This window comes from Bos javanicus, chromosome 13, assembly GCF_032452875.1.
Source record: "Bos javanicus breed banteng chromosome 13, ARS-OSU_banteng_1.0, whole genome shotgun sequence".
NCBI lineage: Eukaryota > Metazoa > Chordata > Mammalia > Artiodactyla > Bovidae > Bos > Bos javanicus.
This window is the reverse complement of record NC_083880.1, coordinates 46,239,963-46,252,739: the sequence shown is the minus strand read 5'-3', so window position 1 is coordinate 46,252,739 and position 12,777 is coordinate 46,239,963. Positions and strand designations below refer to the sequence as shown.

Genomic DNA, 12,777 nt, shown 5'->3' with positions numbered 1-12,777 from the left:
TATTTCCATGATGATACATGTCCCTTGGCTCCCCCTCCCAGCAGAGAGCTGTGCCATCAGGGAGCAGAGAAGGTGTTCTGGGCACCTGACCAACGGCCAGGCCTGGCCGGGGCCATCCGCTCCCTGGGAGGACCTGCAAAGGGCTTGGTCAGCATGCAGCCTTGGTAGCTGGTTTCAAACGCACACCCTCCCACCCTTGGGGAGAACGTGTGCTGCCTGATTTGACTGTATCTTTCAGACACTGTTAGTACCACCGCAGCCTGACATGGAAATTTAAAAAAAGAAAGAAAAACAAACAAAGAAAGGGCAGCACTGAGGGTGAAAGACTTCGGAGCAAGACAAGCCCGTGGTTTTCACACGAGGGGCTGTGCATCACCATCTCCCCTCCCCTTCCCGCCAGATCCCTGTAACTTTCAGTCACTTTCTTCTCTATCACGTGACTGATGCTCTTCCATTTCCACAGAGCAGAAGCACTGAGAGACAAGGCTTTCTGGCGGAATTTAATGCTGTTGTGAATCCTAGAATCCCAGTCTTCTCATGCCAGGGGTGAGGAATAAGACCACAGAGACACAGGTCTTATGATTTTTACCTTTTTCTCTTTTAACAATGATGTTCCAGCTAATGAGCATTTATATTCTGTCGTGGTCTTGTTATTGCATCCACACTTCTTGTGAACCTAGAGGAAATCTGAGCTTCAGGCCTGCCCCCCACCTCCCCCTGGTCTCCGCAGGCACCTCATCAGTGGTGTTTGCACAGTGTCCACTCACTAAGGCCTGTGATGGGCAGTAGAGAATTTAACAAAGCTGTGTTCTTGTCACTCTGGCAAAGAGACCTGAAGTCAGATCTTGTGAAATTGAAGGGAGGGACCAGCCTGGTTCTTAGACACCCCTCATGTTGAGGAGGTGGTGGAAATCCAACATGTCCATGATTTTAATCTTCATTGAGAATGTTATTCTTCAGAACTGCTTCAGACTCAAGGCCAAAACCAGCCTAAATGACTCTTTCCCGCTGGACAGGGGTGCTCAGCCTGGAGGGAGCCTCACTTGTCCAAGAAGGGTGGTATCTGGGCACCGAGGGCAGGGGTCCCTGGGGGCGGATCCCTGGGGTCTGAGCTGAGGGGTTTCTGGGGGACTGAGTTGTTTAGAGTTGTCCTCAGGATGGGTAGAGCCTCTGACCCACTGAGTCAGCCCCGCTGAGATCTGCTCTGGGCTGAGGCTGGACACCTGTGTGGCATCAGCACTGACCCACCTGTGTGGCATCAGCACTGCAGATGCCTGGTCCTGGGCTTCCTGCAGCCAGAAGTCCCACACTGCCGACTGATCATACTGGCGGGCCTGGCGAGCAAACCATCGAACAAGACCCCAGGTGTCCTGTGCACTGAGCCTGCCCCAGGGCAGAGAGCGCCAAATCCTGAGCTGTATACCCCAGGGTCAGAGGCCAGGTCTCTCCATGGTGAACGCTGCCCCGCCCCCACCTGCCCTGGACTCGGGCAGGGGCCTTACAGACCTTCCTGGGGTGTGCACAGCAGGGCCAGGGGCATGACTCCTGACATAGGTGCTGGCGGCGCAGTTACATGGGTGACAGGTTGTGACCCTGGTGACCAGGACCGGCATGAGTGGAAAGGACGCATTGCAGACAGCATAGACGCCTGGGCAGAGGAGGCAGAGGAGCTGTGTCTACAGGGACCCTGGAGTCTCTGAATCTAGACCACGTCCAAGGTGGGCTCTGGACTTAATAAGGCCCCAGAGGTTGCCTGGTGCTGAAAGGGGAGCAGGCGACACGCTCCAGGACAGCCCGGGGTGATGGATGGGCCGCAGCCTCCTGCTGCTCCCTACCCTCCATACCCGTCATCCGGGTGGGTGTTAGCCGACTGTCAGGGAGGAATTTTTAGCGGTGGCAGCTTTCACTGATGTGCTGCATTCTGGGGTCAAACGACCATTACAAAGCAGCAGTGCCGCCCGGTTCCTGCGTCTCGAGAGCACAGGGTTGACAACGTGAAAGGAAAGGCGTCATGGCGGGCTCACCGACATCCTTCAGCCCTCATGAAGGTGTGTGTGTGTGTGGGCGAGTGTGCACAGCAGAATTGGAGGAAGGGCTCTGCTCACTAAATAGCGTCGAGCAGAGGAGGGAGGCCTTCATGGGCAGCCCAGGTCACCCGGCCTGAGAGGGGCTGGGGGGCTGCCTTGGAAGGTGTTGGGGGGTCAGAGCTACAGACGAGGTGGAGACACCGGGCTGAGGAGAGGGGGAGAGACAGGTGGGGGCGTCAGGAAGGGACAGCAGGGCCACCATGCTCCAGGCCAGGACTCATGTCAACACCAAACACTCGCCTCTGTCCACACTGTGTATCATCTGAGGCTGTGTGGGAGGCGAGACACGGGGAGATAACGGGCCAACCCCTCCAATTTGCTCCTAGAATGTGCAGTAAACATTTGAAAATTAATGAAGGAATTGGGGGCAGAGGTAGCAGGAGAAACAGCTGCCCCCGGGGTTCCCCATTCAGCAGTTTCTGTCCGTCATGTGGCTGAATTGTGGGGACCAGACTGGTACCTGCTGGGCCCGTCCATGCTCTATGCTTGCCAGAGTCAGAGAACTGCTCACTGGACGGATGAGAGGATGGACAGATGGGCAAATGGGTAGAGGGATGGACGGACGGTCGGACGCTGGCTCCTGGCTGTGATCTGACATGAGGGCTCTGTCCAGCACCCCTCCAGCACCCCGAGTCCACCCCCAGTAGACACATGACCTCCTCAGGCAAACAGTGGATTCTATGTGAGGTGCTGTGACATGAGGATGCCCTGGTCTGAGCAGAGATTTACAAGTGCCGAGCTCTGACTAGGGACCCCGTGCAGACTGAGGGCTTTTAACTGAAAAACCTCTCCCCCACTGATGAGGAAGTGGATGAGGGGGACTTCTTGTGTCAGCTCAGAGGGGACAATGCTCATAGATGAGCAGAAGGAGGAGGAGGCAGGTGAATAGGTCCCAACACCAGGATGGTGCGCAGGACGCCTCCCCTGTGCGGGGCTGAGCTCCATGAGGTGCTCGTGTGTTGTGGGTGACAAGCCCCTGAGGCAGGGAGGGGCGGGTCCCCTTTGAGCTCCTCGCCCACCCAGCCCTCTGTTCTGGCAGAACTCCAGCCCCAGAGTCAGAGACGCAGCCCAGACCTGCGCCAAACACGCCAACTGCACAGAACATGCCAATGGGCACCAAACAAACCAGTGGGCACTGAACACGCTGACCTACACTGAACACACCAATGGACACTGAACACGCCGACAGGCACTGAACACCCAACGGGCCCTGAACACGCCAATGGGCACCGAACATACCAATGACGGGCACCGAGGGGCCGTCCTGCTGTGCTGCCCTCTCGGGGGCAGGGAGCCCTCCCCCCACTGCCCTGTCCCTTGTGGCCAGCATCACTATTGCCAAAACAGCTGGCTGCCCAGCTCTCCATCACCTTTGCCCAGTCCCCCGGCATTCCTTCCCTTCCCACATTTGCTTTCAGGCTCTCTGTCCCCAAATCCGAGCTCAGCTTCTGCACCAAGGCAGGAGGGGCAGCACCTGCTTGTTTGGGAGGCATAGGAGCCCCCCACACAGGGGGATGGAGCAGGGGGACTGCCTGCTGCCCCCACCCCACTCCGCCCCCTGGCAGCCACCCGAGGGCTCTCACCTGGGGCAGGATGTGACTTCTACTCCTGCTGGGGACGTGGCCGGGCAGCCGAATGTCGAAGAGGGCCTGCAGGGCAGCCTGGGCAGCCTGGCCCTTGGCCAGCTTCTTGCTGCGTCCCGAGCCCTCGAACGTCCTCCCGTCCACGCTGACTGCCATGACGAAGCTCTGGGCGCGCCGCTTCTCAGGCTCCGAGAGGCACACATAGCGCAGGCCGGAGCGCAGCTCGTTCAACAGCACCACAGGGTTCCCGGTGCCCGGGGCCGTGGGCCCCCCCAGGCCCAGGTCCAGTGGGTGGCCCAGGAGCCGGCCCCGCTGGCAGGCCGTGGACAGGCACTCGGGGGCAGGGGGGCGGCGGCCCCCTGGGAAGCCCTCGCTGGGAGCTGCAGGCTCGAACCGCTGGAACAGGGCGTCGGGGAAGTCAGCCTGGTCGGAGGTGAAGTCAGGGGCCATGCCGCCGGGGGCTGGGGGTGCCTGGCCAGCGTTGGGGAGCTGCACGAAGGAGCGGAGGGCCAGCTCTGCTGCCCGCATCTTGGCTTTCTTCTTGGTGGGCCCGGTGCCCTCGAAGGTGAGTCCGTTGACGTCCACGGCCACGGCGAAGATGGGTGCGTGCACCGGGCCGGTCTGTGACACCATGCGGAACTGCAGGCCTGGCCGCAGCTCGTGCAGCTGCACCAGTGCATTCTTGGGTGCTACAGACCATGAAAGCCGCCTCCACAGCAGCCTCAGGGGACACAGGTGCCCACCATTGCCCTCCTCCAGCGGCCGCTTCCTCTTCAGGCCGGGCACGCCCCCTCGGGCCCTGTCCCCGGCTGGCGGTGGCCTGGCCTCCAGGTTGCTCACATTGCGGTTCTCCTTGACGTCGGCACTGCTGGTACCTGGAGGGGAGACAGACCGTGTGACCCAGGGCTGTGGGGACAGCGGGCCCTGCTGCTGATGACCTCTCTCAGCACCTGGGCCAAGAGGCGGGAATAACCCGCAGTTTCCCAAACTGGAGGTAAAGATGGAGAGAGTAACAGCTCAACCCCTGGAACCCACAGCAGAGTGCCCAGAAACTCTCTGGGAGCTCTCCATGTTCTTACTGATCTCCCAGATGTGGGATGGGGGAGGCAGTGTGTGTGATCAAAGTGGCTGGTGTGGCGGCCGCCTCCTGAGTCTCTCAGGAGAAGGTTTATCTTGGAGGAACCACCTGGCAGGCCCAGCCTGTCCTCCTCCTGGCCTGAGATTGCGTCCACACCCTCTGGTCATCATCCCAGATCTGTCAGCCTCAAAGTTTAAAGTGAGTCGGGCAGATCCAAGCATGGAGGAAGACCCCACCCGTGTTGATCGGTAATTAATAAAAGCTGGTAGAAGTGCAGTCTCCCAGGCTATCTTGATACATGCTCTGGGGGTGATGCCACTCATGGTTTCTGCAGACAGGCAGATTACCTCCTCCCAACACAGCCTCCCAAGTAGTCTGCGTGAAGTCAGGGAAGCTGCAGGGCAGGGCAGTGGTCATTCTGTGGCTCTGGGTCAAAAAGGTGAGAGGTCAAAGTCCCCCACGACCATAGTGAATGTGTGTGACCTTGGGCAGCCCCTCCACCTGCCTCAACTCCATTTTCTTAAGATGGAAACTGGGTTTGGCAGCTCTTGCCTCAGGGGTTACTGTTAGGTTGAGCTGGGGAACATGTGTAAAGGACAAGACCCCTGACACAGAGCAGAATCAGATGCAGTTCTGAAAACAGCAGGCAAGGGGAGGCAGACACTTGTAGGCCTGTCCAGGCCAACTCCCCTGCTTATTTCAGGAGCTGGGGTTCCCAATGAATTTCCTGGAAATTCCAGGACCCCCAGAAAAGAGGGCTGGAGTGCTCCTGCCCCCAAAGAGCCTGGCCCTGTGCCAGTTCTGAGACCAGGCCTGGGGACCCCCATGATGAACCCCTAGACACACCCGTTGCTCCTTGGTCACCCACCCAAGAGCCTCAGTGACCATCAGCGGGCTGCCTGCTCCTACAAGCACATGCCTGACTCTGGCTGAAAAGGTAGTCAGTTATCCCCTGTCAGATAACACTGAAATGCAAGACGTGTTCTGGTTGTGTGGACCATCTCACCCTCCATGCTTTCCTGCCTCAAGCAAGAGGGGTGCCCTGCCCAACACACGCACTCAACTCTCCCTCTCCTCACAGCCATCCGCTCTGGTCTCCTTGGCGTGTGTGCTGTCCAGATCTGCAACTCCCCTGCCCCCCTCCCTCTGGGTGTCTCTCCAGTTTCACAAGCCAAATGCAGTTTCAACAGTAGGCACCCGTCCAACTTTTTCCTTGTTAAATAACTGGACATACTGTTCAAAGAGGCTGTGTTCACTTTCCTTTCTCTTTTTGGTTTGGAGGGAAAAGCAAAGAAAAGAGAGGAGAGGTGGTCAGGAGAACTAGTATCTTTTCTTGCAATGCCTGGAGTTCTCAGTCACATGGTCACTGCCTGGATTTCCTACCACTGTGTGGGGATGGGATCCCAATTGGGGGGCTGGGACCCCGGCTCTGGGGAAGGAGCTGCTTACTGAGGTTGTCCTCATCCTCTGCGTGGATGGCCCCAGGGTTCAGGCGTTTGAAGGGAGCGATGAAGGCTGACAACATGCTCACTTTGTCTGGAAAGAAAAGAACAGGAAATGCACTTTTGACACCAAGTTTCAGAAAAACTCAGTGCTTTCACATGTTCTCATTACTGGGGATTTGGACATGGGAAGTTGAAAGTTCATTTTGGTTTTAGCCTCTCCCTTTTGGTTTAGTTTTTTATTGAATTTCTGACAGCATTTTATCAAATTCCCCTCTCCATTCAATATTAAACTTTATGATCTCCATCTTTCTTATTTTCTTATTTTTGGTGTCTCCATGTCCCCACAGAGAGGAGCGAGGCAAACTGAGACCTGTCTCAGATAAATGAGCTTTCTGCAAACAGAGCCATGACCCTCCTCCCCAGAGGTGGAGACCTCGCTCTGTGGACTGAAAGCGCCTGAAAAAAAAGGACTTCTCAAAACTGTAACAGATACTTGATGTGTGTTTGAGCAGAAGATGACAGGACAGGAGGAGGGAGCAGGGTTGAGGGCGTGGAGGGTCCCTTGAAGTGGGAGTGGTCATTGAGTGGCAAGAGGAGCCCGGGAGCCCCCGCCTGCAACCCTAGGGGTGGTCCTGGCTGCAGACTCCCCTGGGGGCAGCACAGAGAGCAACTCGAACCCAGGACGAGGTGGTGCTTGGGACCAACAGGCTCAGCTATTCCCTCTAAACAGAGACCAAGGGCTGAAACAAGAGAATAACCGAGGAAGGGACCAAAAGGAAGACTCCCTATTTCAGAACCCTGGCCCCGACCCCAAGTGAGTCCATAGGAGAACTCAGACCTGATGCCCCCAGAGCTCCTCTGCTAAGACCTTCAGGGCTGCAGCGTTCCTGACTTTCCACGTGACCTTAGGAAACCACGTGTTCTTAGGAAACCACGGATGGAAGCATGCCGCTGCTCATCCCATGTGTCAGAGGTCACCACAAGGTCACCCCTGCCCTTTCCGCTGGCTGGGGCGTCCAGGGCCCCCGTCAGGGACACTTTCTGCATCCTCCATGCCTGGTGCTGCCTGTGTCTGCTCTGTGCTCAGACAAGAGCCCTGCTCCGGGCACAGCTCTGCGATCTTCTGCGGAAACCTCAGCTGTGCCGCCGACTCCAGACCCAGGCCTGGAACGTGCTCTTTCTCTTTCTGTTCTGAGCCTGCTTTCTCTTTAGCCGGGCTTTCCAGAGGCCAGGGGAGTTCATGCTGAAATTCATTCAGGAGCCTGTTAACAGCTGTTGTTTCCAGCAGGGACAGGCAACAATATAATGCTCACTCAGAGAACAATAAATAACTCAAATACGGGAGGTTGCTCCCTCTTCATTCAGCCGAACAAGAGGAATCAGCCAGGGAAGGCCCCACTCCCACCCTTGCGGCTGTGCCAATTTATTGTGTGGGAATGAAATCTCTTCTTGAGTTATAATTTCATTAAAGGAGCCCAGTAATATTCCAGAGTGAGTGTGAAGCTCAAATGATTTAGTCTGGAGCATTTTGAAATGAAATTAAAATTTTCTAATAAACAGGGCTCCCAGCCAGACACCCACAAAACACACCAAGCCGTTTCAGAGCTCACCTTAGACAAACTGTGAAATACTTAGAGATGGTTTTCCATCCATCAGTGTCCTCCATTTCTAGGGTGGCCAGAGTTGTCAAATAAAAATTCAAGACATCTAGTGAAGACTGAGTTTTGGATACATGGAAGATATTTTTCTGTGTACATCTCTATAATATTGTGTGGGGCATACACACACTACAAAAATTATCACTTATCTGAAATGCAAATTTAAGGCAAAAGACTTGAATAAACATTTCTACAAGGAAAATGCACAAATGGCCAATAAGCACATGAACAGATATTCAACATCATCAGGGAAACAGAAATCAGAACTAGGGTGAGACAGCCTCTCACACGTTAGTCTGGCTGCTATTAAAAAAAACAAGAAAATAATACATGTGGGTGAGGATGTGTAGAAATCAGAACGCAGTGCATGGCTGGTGGGAGTGTAAAACAGTGCAGCCACTGGGAAGCGCATATTTCCACTCAGGTGTCGATCCAGAAGAACCAACAGGGGGACTCAAAGAGTTACAGCACGCCCATGTTCAAAGCAGTGTGACGCACAACAGCCAAATGGGGAGGCAACCCAAGTGTCCACAGGTAGACGGACGGATGTGGTCTGTACACACAAGGGAACATTATTCATCCTTGAAACGGAAGAGGATTCTGACGCAGGCTACAGCACGCTGAACCTTGGGGACATGGTGCTAACCAAGGAAGCCAGCCACAAAAGGACAAATGCAGTGTGACCATGTCTGTGAGGCCCCTGCTGCTGCTAAGTCGCTTCAGTCGTGTCCAACTCTGTGCGACCCCATAGACGGCAGCCCACCAGGCTCCCCTGTCCCTGGGATTCTCCAGGCAAGAACACTGGAGTGGGTTGCCATTTCCTTCTCCAATGCATGAAAGTGAAAAGTGAAAGTGAAGTCGCTCAGTCGTGTCCGACTCGTAGCGACCCCACGGACTGCAGCTTACCAGGCTCCTCCGTCCATGGGATTTTCCAGGCAAGAGTACTGGAGTGGGGTGCCATTGCCTTCTCCTGTGAGGCCCCTGCTGCTGCTGCTAAGTCACTTCAGTAGAGACGTATAAATCACCGAGACAGGCGGGAGGATGGCCCCCAGGGGCTGGAGGAGGGAAACGGGGCTGGTCAGTGAGTGAAGACAGAGCCCAGCCTGAGGAAATGAGGAAGCTGGATGTGGAGGCGGTGGTGGCTGTATAACATAGAGACATACTTAACATCACTGAGCTACATGCTGGAGCACGGGTAATACTGCACCTTTTATATTTTGTATGTTTTACTACAATTTAAAAAATAAAAAGCAATTCAGGTTTAACTGCACATCCTGTGGATTTTTTGGTAACCCTAGCCCTTCATTGGTTGATCCACTTCTCTGGTGTGGTGGGTTTGGATTTCAGGTCAGCTGAAACCACTCAGACAAGCCAGGCAGAAAGCCTCAGAGATGCTGAGTCAGCTCACCAGACTCTGGGTACCGCCACCTGCTGGGATGCTTCAGGAGGGAGAAGTAGTTACCCTGACAGCATGTGTACTCTCGGTGGAAACAGCGACTCCTAGGAAGGACACACAGGGTCTTCTCTTTTTATCACAGTGCACAGCTTGTGGGATCTTAGCTCCCCAACCAGGGATCAAAGTGCTGTGAAAGGGACTTCCCTGGTGGTCCAGTGGCTGAGACTCCGCTCCCAATGCAGGGGGCCTGGGTTCGATCCCTGGACAAGGAGCTAGATCCCACATGCAGCAACCAAGACCCAGTGCAGCCAAATTAAAATAAATAAATGATCAAAGTGCTGTGAAAGCACAGAGCCCTAACCGCTGGATGCTAGGGAATTCCCTCAGACCGAATCTTTAGAAGGTCATTAGGGAAAAGGGTGAGGAACTGCATTTTCTATTTAGAAAAATTCCAAGACAAATTATTTGCTGTTGGTGCCTTCTTCGTGGTTGTTTCCTGGACACAGGCCTGTCAAGGCATCTACTTTTGCAGGTTCCAGGTGAGCAGAGCCCCAGTGCCCAGCTGCTTCTGTCTCTGTGTTTCTCACAGTCGTTTGAAAATCTGGCTTCATGCAGGTCACAGACTGATGGAAAATAGAGGCCCTGCTTTTGTTACTCTCAGTTCTGGATGGTTTGGGTCTGCTGAGAGCAGCTGGTTAACAGGCCTCTCTCTGGAGAGTCAGAGGAAGGAGGGGGTCTTTCTCCTGGGAAAGCAGCTGAACGGGCTGGGCCTCTCTGCCTGAGGACGGGTCTGTGGCTCTCAGCTCAGGCCTGGCGTCCCTGTGAACCAGCCGGACATTGTTCTGTGTGAGAGGCCCCTGTGAGGACAGCATGCAGGCCAGCCTCCAGTCAGGAGTGATTTGGGGGGATGTTCAGGTCATTAGTATAATGGCATTTTCAATGAGCTACTTGGAATGAATGATCCAGGACATTTGTATTATAAACCTTATTACTCAGTGCAAACAACTGCAAAATAAATAGCTTTGGCCCACATTGAAGTGATTTCGTGTGTTTTTGGAGCACGTGTGGGGCAGAAGCCACTTTCTGGAAATGCTCGAGATCACATTGAGAATATTGATAATGAAGAAGAAATACAATTTGGTGATGACATAAAGATAGAAAAATGGAACAAAGTGGATGGTTCAAGAAATGGAATCATACTTGTGTGATCAACCGACCTTCAACAAAGGTCTCAGAGTCTCACACTGGGGTGAAAGAAAGTCTTTTTAACAAGATGTGCTGAAAAACTACATCATCTTGGAAAAAAGTGAATTCTGAGCTCTATCTTGTATCATAATGAAAATGGTCACAAGATCAATGAAATATATATTCCTTCAAGAATGCATTCGTTCATTCATATATATTCGTTCAAGATGAAACCTGAGCCAGAGCATTTGCAGAAATGTTATTTGAGTCAGCTCTCATTGGGAAGCATCCCAAGGGCCTGGTAACATAAGGATGTGAACATGGACTGTTTTAAATTCATATTGTGGCTGTGATCAACAATAACAAGGATTGAGGATTAAGATACATTATGACACAGATGAATTTCTAGAACATCATGTTGTGCAAAAATCCAGGTGTAAAAGACAAGGTTCCTTGCGATCCCAGAAAAGGCACAGCCCCCCTTGGCAACGGGTCATGCAGAGGTCACACACTGGTCACACTAGGGCCAGGGAGGCTGGCTGGGAGGGTGGGGTCTTTCCGGGAGGATGAAACCTCCCACGTGTAGTCAGAGACATGTGTTACACGGGTGTGCATTTGCCCCTGGACTGTGACACACACACTTTGTGCATTTCTCTGTGTGCAAATTATATCTCAATTATTTTAAAATAATAAAAGATACAAAATGTGACTGGACAAGAAACTAAATGACGAGAAGTGAGCATCAGAGCACGATTTACTACGACGAGAAGTGAGCATCAGAGCACAATTTACTCTAGGAAGGAGAAACCTGAGGTGACAGATATTAAAGTGAACTGTATGTGCAGTCAGGCCTCCTAGTCAGGGCCTGGGGTTTTTGCTTTCTCTTTTGCTTACTTTGTAGATTTGGAAGCTCAAATTCATTTAAAGGGCTTTAAGAAGACAAGGCCAAAGACAAGGCCCTTTGGGGCTGTCCTCGGACACATGAACCCAGAGGCAGAACGAGCCCGTGTGAGTGGATGGTTAGGAGTGTCAGGCCCTGTCAATGCCCTGCAGTATTGGAGCCTCAGTTTACCCATGAGGACTGAGGAGTCGTGCAAAGGTCCAAGGGTTCGGACCGTGCTGTTGTGAACTCCGTGTTTGCTTTCACAGACTGTTTTGTTTATCAACAGTTTATGAAACAATTTTTACCAATTAAGATGAAAATTTAGGAAAAACCCTTTGGGGCAGGAGTCCATGTCAGTTACTTGGAAAATCTACCCATGTGAAATAACATGTTTGCTGGAACAAACATGTTACTTTTTGTTTTTGCTAAAAACCATAATTGCTAAAATGCCTGCAGATTTGATCTTTTCCTCTGCCTCCTGAGAAGCATTAAATAGTTCACAGGTTATTTTTAAAAATGAGATCAGTTCGGCACTTGGTCCTGCCCTATTTCAGCCATTTGGAGTGAGGTTTTATGCTCTGTCCTTGGCGTCCATGGGCCACACGCGGCCACGTCCGCACAGCTCGGTGACAGCTGGAAGCGTCAGAGCGTGGTCAGCACCTTCGGGCTACAAACCCAGCTCTTTCTGTGCTCCCTCCTTGTGTTTCCTCTTCCCCAGACGTGCTCTGACAGACGGCCCCCAGGCCTGACCCACTTTCCTTCCTGTCGTGGCTGCTCCCCCAGCACAGGTGTGTCGCGAACTGATGCTTCTATCCAAACAGAGACGAGGACAAGCCTGAGCAGGCGGGCTGCCCGGGAAGCCAGAGAACAATTAACCTCTGTGCAGGCAGTAGCGGGGAGGCAAGATGCTCTCTCGCTGATTTTCAGGAACATGAATTTTAAGGGACTGTGTTCAAGCTGCCATCTCTGAGCTGGGAGTTCAGGCAGAGAAAGATTCTGGGCCTGTGACACGAGAGGGTCTGTTTCTCACCAGCTGGGCTCAGCTGGTAATGCCCAGGGGATAAGATCATGAGTTTGGTCTTGAAACTCGTAGCCAGCCTGTCTGTTCCTCATTCACTGTATTGGCTGAACAGTGTCCTCCCCAAATTCATGTAAGTCCTGACCTCCAGGACTCAGAATGTGACCACATTGGAAGATGGGCCTGTAAGATGTGATGAAGGTACAGTGAGGCTGCGAGGGTGGGTTGTGATCCCCTGTGACCGGGACGAAGAGATGAGGACAGACGCTCATGGAGGAACGACTGCGTGAGGACACAGGGAGAAGGCAGTGTCCACGTGCCCCGGGCAGAGGCCTCGGGAGGATGGGCCTGCCCACACCTGACCTCCAGCCACCGGGGCACACTACTATATTCACTCAGCAGAGCTTTATCAAATGCAAGTTGGCTGCTCCCAGAATCAATACT

General features: G+C 53.4%; 1 protein-coding gene across 3 annotated transcripts in view; it reads right to left on the bottom strand.

Annotated features, from left to right (window-relative positions):
- The window catches only part of ADARB2 (adenosine deaminase RNA specific B2 (inactive)), a 237,872-nt gene that overhangs the window by 60,734 nt on the left and 164,361 nt on the right, over positions 1–12,777 (bottom strand). For 2 of the 3 annotated variants that reach the window (XM_061436530.1, XM_061436532.1), the window contains exons 2-3: positions 6,198–6,284; positions 3,671–4,545 (exon numbers count right to left, since the gene is read on the bottom strand). In XM_061436530.1, the coding sequence (XP_061292514.1) occupies positions 3,671–4,545; positions 6,198–6,284 (962 nt within the window). The remainder of the gene's footprint in view (positions 1–3,670; positions 4,546–6,197; positions 6,285–12,777) is intronic. The other variant, XM_061436531.1, reaches the window with a different exon arrangement.